The sequence below is a fragment of the Equus asinus genome, chromosome 6 (assembly GCF_041296235.1).
Source record: "Equus asinus isolate D_3611 breed Donkey chromosome 6, EquAss-T2T_v2, whole genome shotgun sequence".
In the NCBI taxonomy this organism is placed as follows: domain Eukaryota; kingdom Metazoa; phylum Chordata; class Mammalia; order Perissodactyla; family Equidae; genus Equus; species Equus asinus.
In genome coordinates this window covers 81,344,162-81,356,932 of record NC_091795.1, presented here as the reverse complement: position 1 = coordinate 81,356,932, position 12,771 = coordinate 81,344,162, and the positions used below count along the sequence as shown (strand labels likewise).

Below are 12,771 nucleotides of genomic sequence, written 5' to 3'. Positions count from 1 at the left end.
GACCCAAACTGCTGAATGGGAATCACATTCCCATCAATTTGGTATTGGGTCTGGGATTCTAAGTCTCCCAAGATCACCGGACCGTGTAAACAGAGAGCTGCTGGCAGACGTGTTTCCTACATCATGAAGTGGAGCAGCTGAGGAAAGAGCACGCATCCCACACAGGAAGAATTGTGAGAAACAGAGAGGGTCTCTGTGGTGTTCGAGTCCCCAGCACCAGGTCCTTCCAGAGCCCTGGCTCTGTCCTTGCCCTTGGGGTCGACTGCACGCTTCTGGGTCCTTACTTCCCTCAGGCCAGCTTACTGGAAACTTCAGTAGTGGCCAGGGATTCTAACTAACACCCACCCCCTCCCCAGCCCTGGGCATCTGAAAACAGAAAGAAGTGACTCTGTGGAGCTCAGGAGCCAAGTCTTGGAGGAAGAAGTGAAACATGGCAGTTGCCTTATCTGCAAACAGTCAACAATGGACCCTGCCAAGGGTGAGCCCCTACCCTCTGGCCGATTTGTGGAGTTCTACCCATCCCAGCCACACGAGACCCCCTGCCAATGGGAGGAATGGTGGTTTTAAAATAGGCCCCCCCAGGTTGTGGGTCTGGAGATTTGGTTGTATTTTCAACCACTCTGCCCTTCTGCCCCTGGCTTTCTCCTATCAGTTCTCCTGAGATACAAATGGGCTAAAGGTAGCGTAGCCCAGAGAAAAGAAATATGGACTTTAGAGTCTGGAAGTCCAGCTTCATCACTAACCACACATCTTTACCTAAGTTAATTAATTTCCCTAAATCTCATCTGTAAACCAGTGACAATAATTCCCACCAGGGAGGATTAAATGAGTGTTTGTGTCTAAGTTTCCTAACACACCTGGCAAATCCCTCTCAAACAGCAGAGCTCTCCAGCCCTGCCAGAACTCAGGGCCACAGCCTAGCGCAGAGGCAGGGAGCTCCTCCAAAATCATCAGTGCCCAAAGACGGGCTCACTGCCATGCCTTGTGCACCAGGCCAACCATGGTGCTCCCCTGGAGTCAGGGGCTTTGTGTTTGTTTGTTTAGCAGCAATTACTTTTCATTTCCTGTAAGACCTCCGTGCTACAGGGAGCCAACAGCTAGAACCCAGAGGGAGGGAAAGAGGCTCCGGGACCAGAGGATAAGGGGAAGCCAGTCTTTTATTTTAATTCAGCACCCACCGTGTGCCAGGCACGTCTATGTGCTTTACACACCCTTATTTCCCGCTTTAGTCTCTCTTCTGATAAATGGAAGAGCAAACAGGGCGGAGCTGTCAAATGATATTGACAGCTGATCTGGACAGCATCTAGGCCATTCTGAAATTTGCTAATAGCTCAAATTAACTGGGTGGGGAGCCCTCGCCTAGGACTCAAGCAGCTGCTGCCATAGCTCTGGCACAGACTTCACACTGGAGCCTGGGCCCTCCCCTCAGCCCTCCCGGGCAGATGGATCCCCTTTTATTAAGCAGTCAGTTCTTTTCCAGGTGCTGATAACTGCAGCTGAGCTCCATGTCCTCCTGAACCCCTCTTGGAAAAACAAGGAGGCGAGAAGGGAGAAAATGAAAAAGGGAGTGAAAGTAGGAAAAAACAAAGGGAAGAGAAGGCAGGCACCCAACTCTGTCCGATACTCATTCCTTTATTGTCGACTGTGTTAATTTGAACAGGGCTGGGGCCTGCAGGTTGCTGGCAGCACTGAGCTGCAGGTGCATTTCAGCTCAACAGAGAGGCCTCATCCTAAGCCAAGGAGACAGAGGGTAATGTTTTATATATATATTTATATATTACATATGTCCTGTATAGTCATATGTATAGAGTGACAAGAATGGGCCACTGCATTGTTAACTGTCGTCCTAAATAAAGACCATAGCCACAGACATGGAAATTTGGTCCTAATCAAGGCCCTTACTTTGTCAATCAAAGGTTTGATACATCAAAAGGAAAAGAGAGAGAGAGAGACAGAAACTGAGATCCAGCCACCCCGGTGGCCCTGTTCCCAGCATATCTTACGCTGAGTGTAGAGTGTCTTCTGTGGAGGTACACACACACACACAAACACACACACACACACATACACACGTACACAAAACTGCAGGCAGGAGCTCCTCCTCCGACCACACCTTGGGCCCAGCCCTCAGACTGGGGGTGGTGAAGTTGGGTATCTTGTGCTATAAGACTGTGGGGGTTGAGTGACCAGACAATGCAGAGTCCCAGTGATGAATGCGGGTGACATGTACTGCTGCATCCACAAACGAGAAAGAGGTCAGTGGGGGAGGCTGCTTGACGCAGGCCCAGAGGTGCCCCTGTGCCCAGGCCACCTGGGGGATTTCTATACACAACTCCTGTCTCAGCCACAGCTGAATCCTGAGTCTCAAATAATCTCCTGGGCTCTGAGGAAAATATTATCCCCTCGATGGACAGGAGCAAATGGCAACTGAGTTGCCCAACCACGTAGTCCAGTAATTACAGCAGAAACGACAGCATCATTGAGTTGAACCAAACCAGAGCTTGGTCCTTAGAGCAGAACTTGACCAGTGCAAGAAGAGTTCATTTCCTGATGGAAAGAGAATAACCAGGTGATCAGGTCCACTGCCCCCTCCCACACACCAAATTTCAGGCAGATCTGTCAGTTTCATGCCTTTACCCCAATGACTAAACTTCTCATATGCTAGGAACTGGAGATCCCACTATTACCGCCTTTTGAAATCCTAAACCACATGTTTTCTTTCTTGATTACCTCTTTACCCCTCTACCAAAATAAACACTTAAAAAGTAAGTCAATGAAAACTAATCTCTCTCTCTCTCTCTCTCTTTTTTTTTGGTAGAAATTTACTTATCACTTGAGATACCTGGAGACATCTTGGGATGTCACAAAGGCAGGTGAGGGGTACTTGCCTAGGGACCAATTTGCACAATGTTGAAGAAAGGGTCAGATTTCAACAAGATAGTGCCCAACAAATGTGATGCAGAAACAGCGGTAATGGGCAAAGTTGACAGATTATGCCTGAGTCGCCGTCTCCTGTGCTAAATGAGGGGAAAAGCAACAGATTCAGATCCCTTGTTTAGCCAGGGGGAGAATGGCATCGATCTCTCCCACTATGAACTGGGATCCAGCAGCTGCAGGGAAAATGATCAAAGCAGGAAGGAGCAGCATCTCGAAAGTGGGGAGTTGGCTTGACCGCTCGTCGACTAAAGTTACCTCTCAGAGGGGACAGAAACAAAGGGACCCAGAAGAGGGACTTCCCCTGATGACTGTCCACGTTGTCTCCATTATTGTTCCATTTCCTGCAGGTCCCCAGGAGGCAGCAACTGGTTGGTTCACAATTCCTATCCAAGGATTGGGAAGGTGGGCAGGAAGCAGAGTTTGGGAAGCCATGAGTTCTTGCCAAAGCTGAAGAGCATGGGCTGTGTTGGTGAGGTCTTTTAAGTCCTTGAAAAGGAGCCCGAGAAGCCAAAAGAGGTTGTCTGAGGCCCAGAAAGTGGAGAGCGGGGCTCTCTCTGCTGGGAGCACTGTCACGATGTCTCTTGTCCTCAGGGGACACTAGCATTTTTCTAGTTCCAGAAGTGGTTAGGAGCGGCTCTCCTTCGGCATAGGAGGAGATGGAAATTATGCAGTGAGACAGGTAGAAAAAAGCACTCTCTTCTCAGGCACTGGCCACCTTCCCTTCTTGGGGCAGCTGACGGGGAGGAGCTTGAGGTCTGACTTGGGGGAGAGGGGTCTAAAGTCAGAAGAAAAGGAGGCTATGCAGTGACCACGGCAGGCTCAGGCGAGGGCATCTCTCCCACACTAACTGAGCTCCACGAATAAATAACATTAATTAAATAAAGGAGGCTAAGAAGAGCAGGCAGAGGCACGGTCCGCCAGATTCTCACCCCCTCACACATATGCACACGCACATGCACACACACACACGCACACTGAGCGGCAGGGGAGATGATCCAGGGTTGGCTGCCCCATCCCAGGAGTCTGTCAGATGGACAGCCTGACTGAAGGTTGTCACTCGTGGTCTAGCACTGTCGTGGGGCGCAGAGCAGCGGAGGCCAGCGAGGCATGTGTGGTGGAGGGTGGAGGCTGCTGAGGACTCTGGCACCTGCAGGGGGTAGGGATAAGGTGGGTGAATGGGGAGGTTGGGGAAGTGCAAAAAACAGAAAAGTGAAGACTTCCCTTTCCCTTATCCTGTTGCTGTAGGAACTCCTCCCCCACAGCCCCAGTCATCACCCTCCCTTCATGCCCTTTGGGTACGACCAAAACCCTCTTCATCCTCAACCAGGCCGCGTGGTTTCCATGCCTCCTGAGTCCACTGTCTACCCTGACCAAGGTGGTACTAACCAGGACCTGGACTTTCGGACTTTAGATGTAGAAGGTCTTTCCAGAAAGCTGTCCAATCGCATGAGCCTTTCCATGTGTAGTGCACGGGGGTCTTGTTCTTGGTCATGAGAAAATTCCATCTCAAAGACAGCCGGAGGGGACACATCCAACTCCAGAAACATTATGTTTTCAGCCTGTGGTGGGAATATCAGGCCAGACATGATGACTTTATCTTCTAGGCACTCAGTAAATACCGGGTGTAGCAAGATGAGGAGGTACGTAGAGGAAGAAGAGGCTATGAGCATCACCTCCCTTGGGCTCTCTCTCCCCTCCCCTCCCCCCTTCTACTTCCCAGCTCCTTACCCTGTATCTGGGGTGGGACCCCATGGCCATGGCAACCCGAGCATACTGGCTGATGGGCCTCTTGTAGCCCACTGCAGACGTTGGCCGCTTCTTCATTTGGTTGCTACTGCTGAACGGAAGAGGCTATATTAGAATGAATTTCCTTTGAACACAAAGGAAAAGTGATAACATGAGGAATTAAGTATCATTCAGGTAGCCGGGAGGGCCTGCAGACCACAGGTTCTGGAGTTTTCTTCTCTTTGCTGTAATACAACCTGACAACTAAAACTAGTATAACACAAGGAGGCACATATTTCCTCATTCTTGTTGCTTCAATTTTTTTCCACAATAAAAAGATTTGACCGAGGGCTGAGATGAAGAAAGTCAGTCCAATCTTATTTTAGCTTTCAGATTCATATACTGATTTCACACACTACACAAAACCATTGGTAATCTGTGGTTCTGCTTTTCATTTTCCTTCATAGGAGTTGGCACAATAAAATGATTAAAAACTCAGACTTGAAACCTAAGGGTCCCCAAATAGTCAAAACAGTCTTGAAAAAGTACAGAATTAGAGGACTCACATTTCCAGTTTCAAAACTTATCACAAAGCTACAATAATCAAGGCTGTATGGTTCTAGCATAAAAACAGACATATAGATCAATGGAATAGAATTGAGAGTCTAGAGATAAACCCTTATATTCACAATCAATTGATTTTCTATAAGGGTACCAAGACCATTCAATGAGGAATGAATAGTCTCTTCAACAAATCCTACTGGGACAACCGGATGTCTACAGGCAAAAAAATGAAGTTGGACTCTCACCCTGCATCCTATATAAAATTAACTCAAAATGAATCATGGACTTAAATGTAAGAGCTAAAACTATAAAAATTTTAGAATAAAACATAGGGGTAAATGTCCAGGACCTTAGATTAGACAATGGTTTCTTACATATGACATTAAAAGCTCAAGCAGACAAAGAAAAAATAAATAGGACTTCATGGAAATTAAAAACTTCTGTGTTACAGAAGACGTAATAAAGAAAGTGAAAAGACAATCTAAAAAACGGGAGAAGCTATTTTCAAATCATATGTGTGATATGGGACTTGTATCCAGAATATATAAATAACTCGTACAAAACAATAAAAAGACAAACGACCCAATTTTAAAATGGACAAAGCATCTGAACAGCCATTTCTCCAAAGAAAACATACAAATGGCCAAGAAGCACATGAAAAGATGTTCGACATTATTAATCATCATGGAAATGCAAATCAAAGCCACACTGAGGGGCTGGTCCTGTGGCCGAATGGCTAAGTTCGTGTGCTCCACTTCGGCAGCCCAGAGTTTCACCAGTTTGGATCCGGGCACAGACCTAGCACCCATCATCAAGCCATGATGAGGTGGCATCCCACACAGCAGAACCAGAAGGACCTTCAACTAGAATATACAACTATGTATTGGGGAGTTTTGGAGAGAAGAAGAAGAAGAAAAAAAAGATTGGCAACAGATGTTAGCTCAGGGCCAATCTTTAAAAAAAAATCCACAAAGAGATACCACCGCACACTCACTAAGATGAATATAACCTAAGAAGACAGATAACACCACATGTTGGTGAGGATAGAGGGAAATTGGAACCTTTATATATTGTTGGTGGGAAGGTAAAATGGTGCAGCCACTTTGGAAACAATTTGGCAGTTCTTCAAAAAGTTTTTAACATAGAGTTACAATATAACCCAGCACTTCCGCTACTAGATACATAGTCAAGAGAATTGAAAACATATGCCTACACAAAAACCTGTATGTGAATGTTCATAGCAGCATTATTCATAATAGCCAAAAAGCAGAAATACAGTCGTCCCTCAGTATCCGTAGGGGATTGGTTGCAGGACCCCCAGTCCCTCCGCCTTTGTGGATACCAAAACCCAAGAATGCTCAAGTCCCTTAGCTGGCCCTCCATATCCACAGATGGGGAACCCGCGGATACAGGACCTGCAGATATGGAGGGCTGACTGTAACCCAAATGTCCATCAACTGATGAATAAACAAACAAAATGTGGTATATCCATAAAGTGGAATATTATTCAGCAATAAAAAGGAATGAAGTACTGATACATGCTACGACAAGGACGAACCCCGAAAACATTTTGCTAAGCAAAAGAAGCTAGACACAAAGACCATATATTGTATGATTCCCTTTATATGAAATATCTGGAATAGGCAAATTCATAGAGACAAAAAGTAGATTAGTGGTTGCCAGGGCTGGGGACATTGGGAAGAATGGGGAGTGACTGCCAATAGGTTAGGGGTTTCTTTTCAGAGTGATGAAAACGTTCTGGAATTAGATAGTGGTGATGGTTATATAACCCTGTGACCATGCTAAAACCCACTACACATTTTAAAATGGTGACTTTTATATGTGAACTACATCTCCATAAACTTGTCATTTAAAAAACAAACAAAATAAAACTCAGGGTTGGCTTTTCAAAAGTGCATATTCTTTTTTCTTTTCTTTTCCTTTTTTTTTGGTGAGGAAGGTTGTCGCTGAGCTAACATTTGTGCCAATCTTCCTCTATTTTGTACATAGGATGCCACCGCAGCATGGCCTGATGTGTGGTGTGTAGGTCTGAGCCCAGGATCCAAGCCTGCGAACCCTGGGCCACAGAACCAGAGTGTGTGAATTTAACCACTATGCCACCAGGCCAGACCCAAAGTGTCTATTTTTTAACCCAAATTGTCGCTCCTAGGTATTTTCCTAAGGAAGTAGAGAGAGAGACAAAAATTTACATGCAGGGATGTTTGCTGCAATATTATTCACAACTGCAAAAAATTAGAAACAAACCAAATGTGCATTGATAGGGACCACTGAAATCATTATTCAGCCACGTGAAGGAATATGATGTAGTCATTAAAATCATGTGTGGCTCTATGTAGACATGAAAAGATTTCCACGATATATTAAATTAAAAAGCAAATAAAAAGATGAGGTTTTTTTTCTTGTTTTTAAAGAAATCTGTGTGTACATTTGTGCATACAAGTGCATAGCTTAGAAAAAAGTCTGGATATTCTACAAAACGTTAATAGTTATTGTGTTTGAATGGTGTGATTTTAGGTGATTTTTATTATCTTTACGTCTTTCTGCAATATCTGAATGTTTTTACTATGAATATGTATAACTTTATATCTAATGAATTATTTCAAAAATTCAGAAAAGTATAGAAAATAATATATACCTGTATGCCTACCATCCAGTTTTGTCAAATCTGAACATTTTGTTATATAACATTGTGTTAACACCAAACCTTTTTTTTTTTTTGAGGAAGATCAGCCCTGAGCTAACATCTGCTGCCAATCCTCCTCTTTTTGCTGAGGAAGACTGGCCCTGAGCTAACATTCGTGCCCATCTTCCTCTACTTTATGTGTGGGGCGCCTGCCACAGCATGGCTTGATGAGTGGTGCCATGTCCAAACCCTGGGCCGCTGAAGCAGAACGTGTGAACTTAACCGCTGCGCCACCAGGCCGGCCCCCAAATCTTTTTTTAAGAAATAAAACACAGGGCTGGCCCCGGGGCCAAGTGGGTAAGTTTGCATGCTCTGCTGCAGGCGGCCCAGGGGTTCATTGGTTCGAATCCTGGGTGCGGACATGGCACGGCTCATCAAACCACGCTGAGGCAGCGTCCCACATGCCACAACTAGAAGGACCCACAACGAAGAATATACAAGTATGTACCGGGGGGGCTTTGGGGAGAAAAAAAATAAAATCTTAAAAAAAAAAAAAGAAATAAAACACAGACAGTTTTTTAAGACACCCATCCAAGTCAATCACTCTCTTGAGTTTGGTGCTTACTAATGTCATGCATGTTTTTATACTTATTTATATATGTGGGTATTTATAAACATAATATATATAGTATTTGCATGCCTATGTCTAAATTTTAAACTGTATGGTGTACTTACTGCCCTTTTTTTGTGTTCAACACACATGTTTTTCAGATTTATCCATGTGGCTCTAGGTTATATTATTAAAGTTTAACTATATTGAGTATTTTAAAGTCTCAATATAGCACTTTATATATATATATGTTTCATATGTATTGTTTTGTTGATGGACATCTAGGTTGATTCCCTTTTTTCCTCTCTCTATTAACACACTGCTGTTGTGAACATTTCTGTACAGGTATCTTCAAGTACATATTCAACAGTCTCCCTGGGGTATACACCCAGGAACGGAATGTTTGTGTTGGAGGGTGTGTTCATTTCCAACTTTACAGGATATTGCCAAATTGCTTTTCTAAGTGGTTATACCTAGGAAAGTTTCCATTGCTCTACATCCTAGCCAACTCATAGTATGTCAGACTTTTTACTTTCAGCAATTTGATGAGTGTGATGTATCACTTTTATTATTCAAAACAAACAAAAAAGATAGGAATGAAAACAAGAAAGTTATTTCCATTAAAAAAAAAATACAGGTTTTCGAGTAAGACAGACGGGAGTTTGAATGCTGGCTCCACCCCTCAGAGCTCTGTTACGTCAGGAAGTGGTTTAACATCTCTGAGCTTCAGCAACCTCATCCCTGTCCCACAGAACTGCTGAGATGAAACAAGATAAGCACTCAACACAGGGCCCCGCAAGAGCTCGACGGGTGGCAGCGGTGATGATGGTTTATCCTCAGTTCCACACGTCAAGCAGGGATACAAATAAGCAATGAAGAAAGCCAAAAGGCAGACACAAGACAGAAGATGAGAAGAAACAAGCCGAGTAATTCACAGATAGGACATTCTGTCCTTGAAGAGGAGAACAAGGCGTGCAGGAGCCACCAGAACAGTGCCTGCCTTCTGCAGTGGAGAGTACTGAGAAATAACATTCTCACGGTTCGTTCTATCAGGGTATAAAAGAGTGCTGGATTCCACATGGGGGTCCCTGCTGACCCTTCTTGATAGATGAAAGCAAGGAAGGAGGAGGCTGTGGAAACCCCAGCTCGCTCTGCAGCTGCATAGCCTCCGGGAGGCGGGGAGGCTGTGTGCAGGGAGAGTGGCAGCATCAGTCACAGCTCTTAGAAGGGAGGGGGAAAATTAGTAAAATAACATTTTATCATTTATAAGGTGCATCTATGCACCCCATCTGAACTTTACAACAACCTCTCGAGGTGTAGACAGGGCAGACAAGGAGATGGAGGCTCAGAGAAGCCAAGTGCCTTTCTGTCCAAGGTCATACAATTAGGAACAGACTCAGAATTGGGCCTTCCCAAATACCCTTTTTATGATGCTGCACTGTCTTTCAGGAGTACACATGGAACAGTCTGGCACTGAAGTGCGCCTTGAAGGCTGCGGGCTCCGGGAACAGGACAGAAGGACAGGGCTGAGCGAGCAGGGCAGTGGATCAGTGTGAATTGGCAGCCTGACCCAATAAAGATGCCAGGGCTCTTCTGGGTAGCATGTGGGAAGAAGGGGCTGGGGGAGGGGAGTCTATAATTGGGACACCAAACTTCCCATCTACTCCCTCTTCTGCCCCAGGCCTACTTTCCATGATTGATCCCTCTGTAGGAAGCAGGTGGTGAGCGACAGCCCAAAGCGGAGGCCTGGCTCTGCGTGGATCTACTCATCCCAACAGAGACCCACAACAGTTATCACGTGTTTAGTAGATCCTAAGAGTTCTCCTAGGATCCTCCCTCCATAGGGCTGTTAGCACATTTTTTCCCCGTAATACTAAAAAGTCATCTCAGCCCCATCTCAGGGGCTGACTCCATTCTCATCACCAGCTTTGTCTGATCATCCCCTTTCCTCTCCTGTTCTGAGAACAGGCACCAACATCAGAGGGTGTGTTTTCCTTCCAAGGTCCTTCATAAGCAACTGCCACAGTAAACCTGACTTTCCTCCACGATCTGGTCCTCTGTGCCCGCAGGGCAGCTGTCCACCTGGCAGCACTCCCCGGCAGGTCTAAGCTCTCACTCCTCCCGTGGCCCTTCGCCCTGCCCCACCCCCCACACCCCACCTGGGAAGGCCGAAACTTCTCCCCGTTTCAGACTCTCTTCACTTGTCACAGGCCTGGGACTAAATCTGGGACTCAACCCAGAGCTGAGAATGCTCTCACTGAGGTAAACTTTGCCTCTGTAACAAAACCAGTTTAAGGTTCTATCCTGATTCTATTGAGAGCCAGGAATGCTCTCTCTCTAAACTCGGAGGCAGCCTGAATAAAAAATCAAAATCTAAAACAAAAGCAACAAACCAAACAGCCCTTCTATGGCACTTCTAAGGGATGAAGGCAAACTGGTTTCTCTGGAGTCCCTGTAATTAGGATATTGGCATATTGGTATGATTGCCACCATTTATGGATCATCTCCCCTGGGCCAGGTACCGGCCTGAAGCCTCCCACAACCGTCTCATTTCAACCTCAACAATCCTGCAGGGCACATTTACTATCTCAACTTTACAGGTGAAGAAACTTAGGTTCAGAGAGGTTAAAAAGCCTTCTCAAGGCCACAAGAAAGAGGCAGAGTAGGGACTAGAAACCAGAATGTTCTAAATCCAAAGGCCAGTCTCTTTCTACTACTGCACCACCATGCCTTTGAAAAGAATCTAGCGTGGCTGGGCTGTGAAGGTCCGAGGGCTGAAGTTACAAGCAGAATTTGTGAACTGTAAACCATGGACCATAGACATTGCCAAATACCCAACCCTTAGAAGACAGTTTTGTATAAACACAATTAAAAATAAATTTAATTATAAGAAACTAAAAATAAAAGGTCACACTTGTAAAATAGTTATTGCTAGAGCTGGCTGCAAAAATGTTTTTTCAAACTAACTTTAATACAAAATCATTCGTGATTGTGGAAGGTGCCTCACCTGAAGTTATTGCGTGTCAACTGGCGGTGGCATAGAGATAGTAGATGGAGAAAAAAGATAAAGGGGTAGGCTTCCAAAATAAGTCCATATGGGTGTGTTTCAAGAGTTGCCTGACAATAACTCTTTGTTTTAGGGAGAGACAAGGGGAGGAGTGTGGGGGTAGATACTAGAGGAGGAGAAGGGAAAACGTTCTCCCAACAGAAGCTTTCTAAAGGGACAGCATGACTTTGGGTAATTGCTTTCCTACAATGCTTTTTCCCTCTCCCTTTGAGCAGCCGTCAGTGTTCTCCTCCCCAGAATACCACAGGCCAAAGTAAGACAAAATATTCCACACTTGAATTGAGCAAATGGAACAATGCCCTGATTAGTTAAACATGCTTTGGGAGGAAAGAGTTTTTCAGCCCTGATTAAATTATGTGGCAGATAGTGGGACCCAATGCTCCCTTTCCTCATGGGAGGCAGCCTGTTGCACAGCCTCAGACCCCACGGCTCCCTGAAATGGGGAAAGCTGTGGTCAAGGGCCTTCCCACCCTCAATCTTCCACTGTGAAATGAGGGGCTTGGGGCAGATGAGCTGGGAGGTCCAGGCCAGCAACTCTTGCACCACCATGCTAGCCTGAGGCTCTCTGTGCTGAGTCAGAGTCACAACTGGATTCTAATTATGATGGAATTGTTTCTACTTTATTTTAAGCACCAATTGCTGCTAAAAAAAATTTTTTAAAGTTAAAAAAATTTGTTTCATAGAAAAACTTCCTAGATCTATTTTTCTTTTATATTTTTGTGATTTTATTTTAAAGTTCTGAGCTAAATATTACTTATTAGTTATCAGATACAACAAAATGGACAGTGATATTAAAAAAAGAAAAAAACTTATAGCAGTAGTTCAGAATCGCATATAGTTGATTACCCAGTATTTATTAATAATCTTTTTGAAGTAATTCATTTATTGAAGTTTTTTCTTAGAGAAGTCTATAATATGTGTTTATATAATTTGTATTTAAATATAGTAGAGAACACTGGTGTGTCATAATTGCCTTCATACCTTTTATCCTTACCCAGATATATTTTGATATTTTCTATATGAAATATATACTCTGTATGTATTCCAAGCAGGTACACTCATATTCTGCATAAAATAGCATGGCTAAGTTGTGAATATACTTAACCATAATTTTGAAAAAGCTCGTGAATATATTTATATCTTTATATTTTTAATATAAACTTTTTAGGGAACGCAGTCCAACTGGGATCCAGTTAGAAGCGCCACTAACATAGCCCTGCAAAT

At 44.5% G+C, this 12,771-nt stretch overlaps 1 protein-coding gene across 2 annotated transcripts in view; it reads right to left on the bottom strand.

The window, feature by feature from the left end:
• Nucleotides 1-1,765: 1,765 nt before the first annotated feature.
• Nucleotides 1,766-12,771, bottom strand: part of KIF3C (kinesin family member 3C) — a 35,394-nt gene continuing 24,388 nt past the window's right edge. The window contains exons 6-8 of one of the 2 annotated variants that reach the window (XM_014856730.3): nt 4,666-4,771; nt 4,324-4,496; nt 1,766-4,084 (exon numbers count right to left, since the gene is read on the bottom strand). In XM_014856730.3, coding sequence (XP_014712216.1) covers nt 3,991-4,084; nt 4,324-4,496; nt 4,666-4,771 — 373 coding nt within the window. In that variant the 3' untranslated portion in view covers nt 1,766-3,990. Of the gene's footprint in view, nt 4,085-4,323; nt 4,497-4,665; nt 4,775-12,771 lie in introns of both variants that reach the window. The other variant, XM_014856720.3, reaches the window with a different exon arrangement.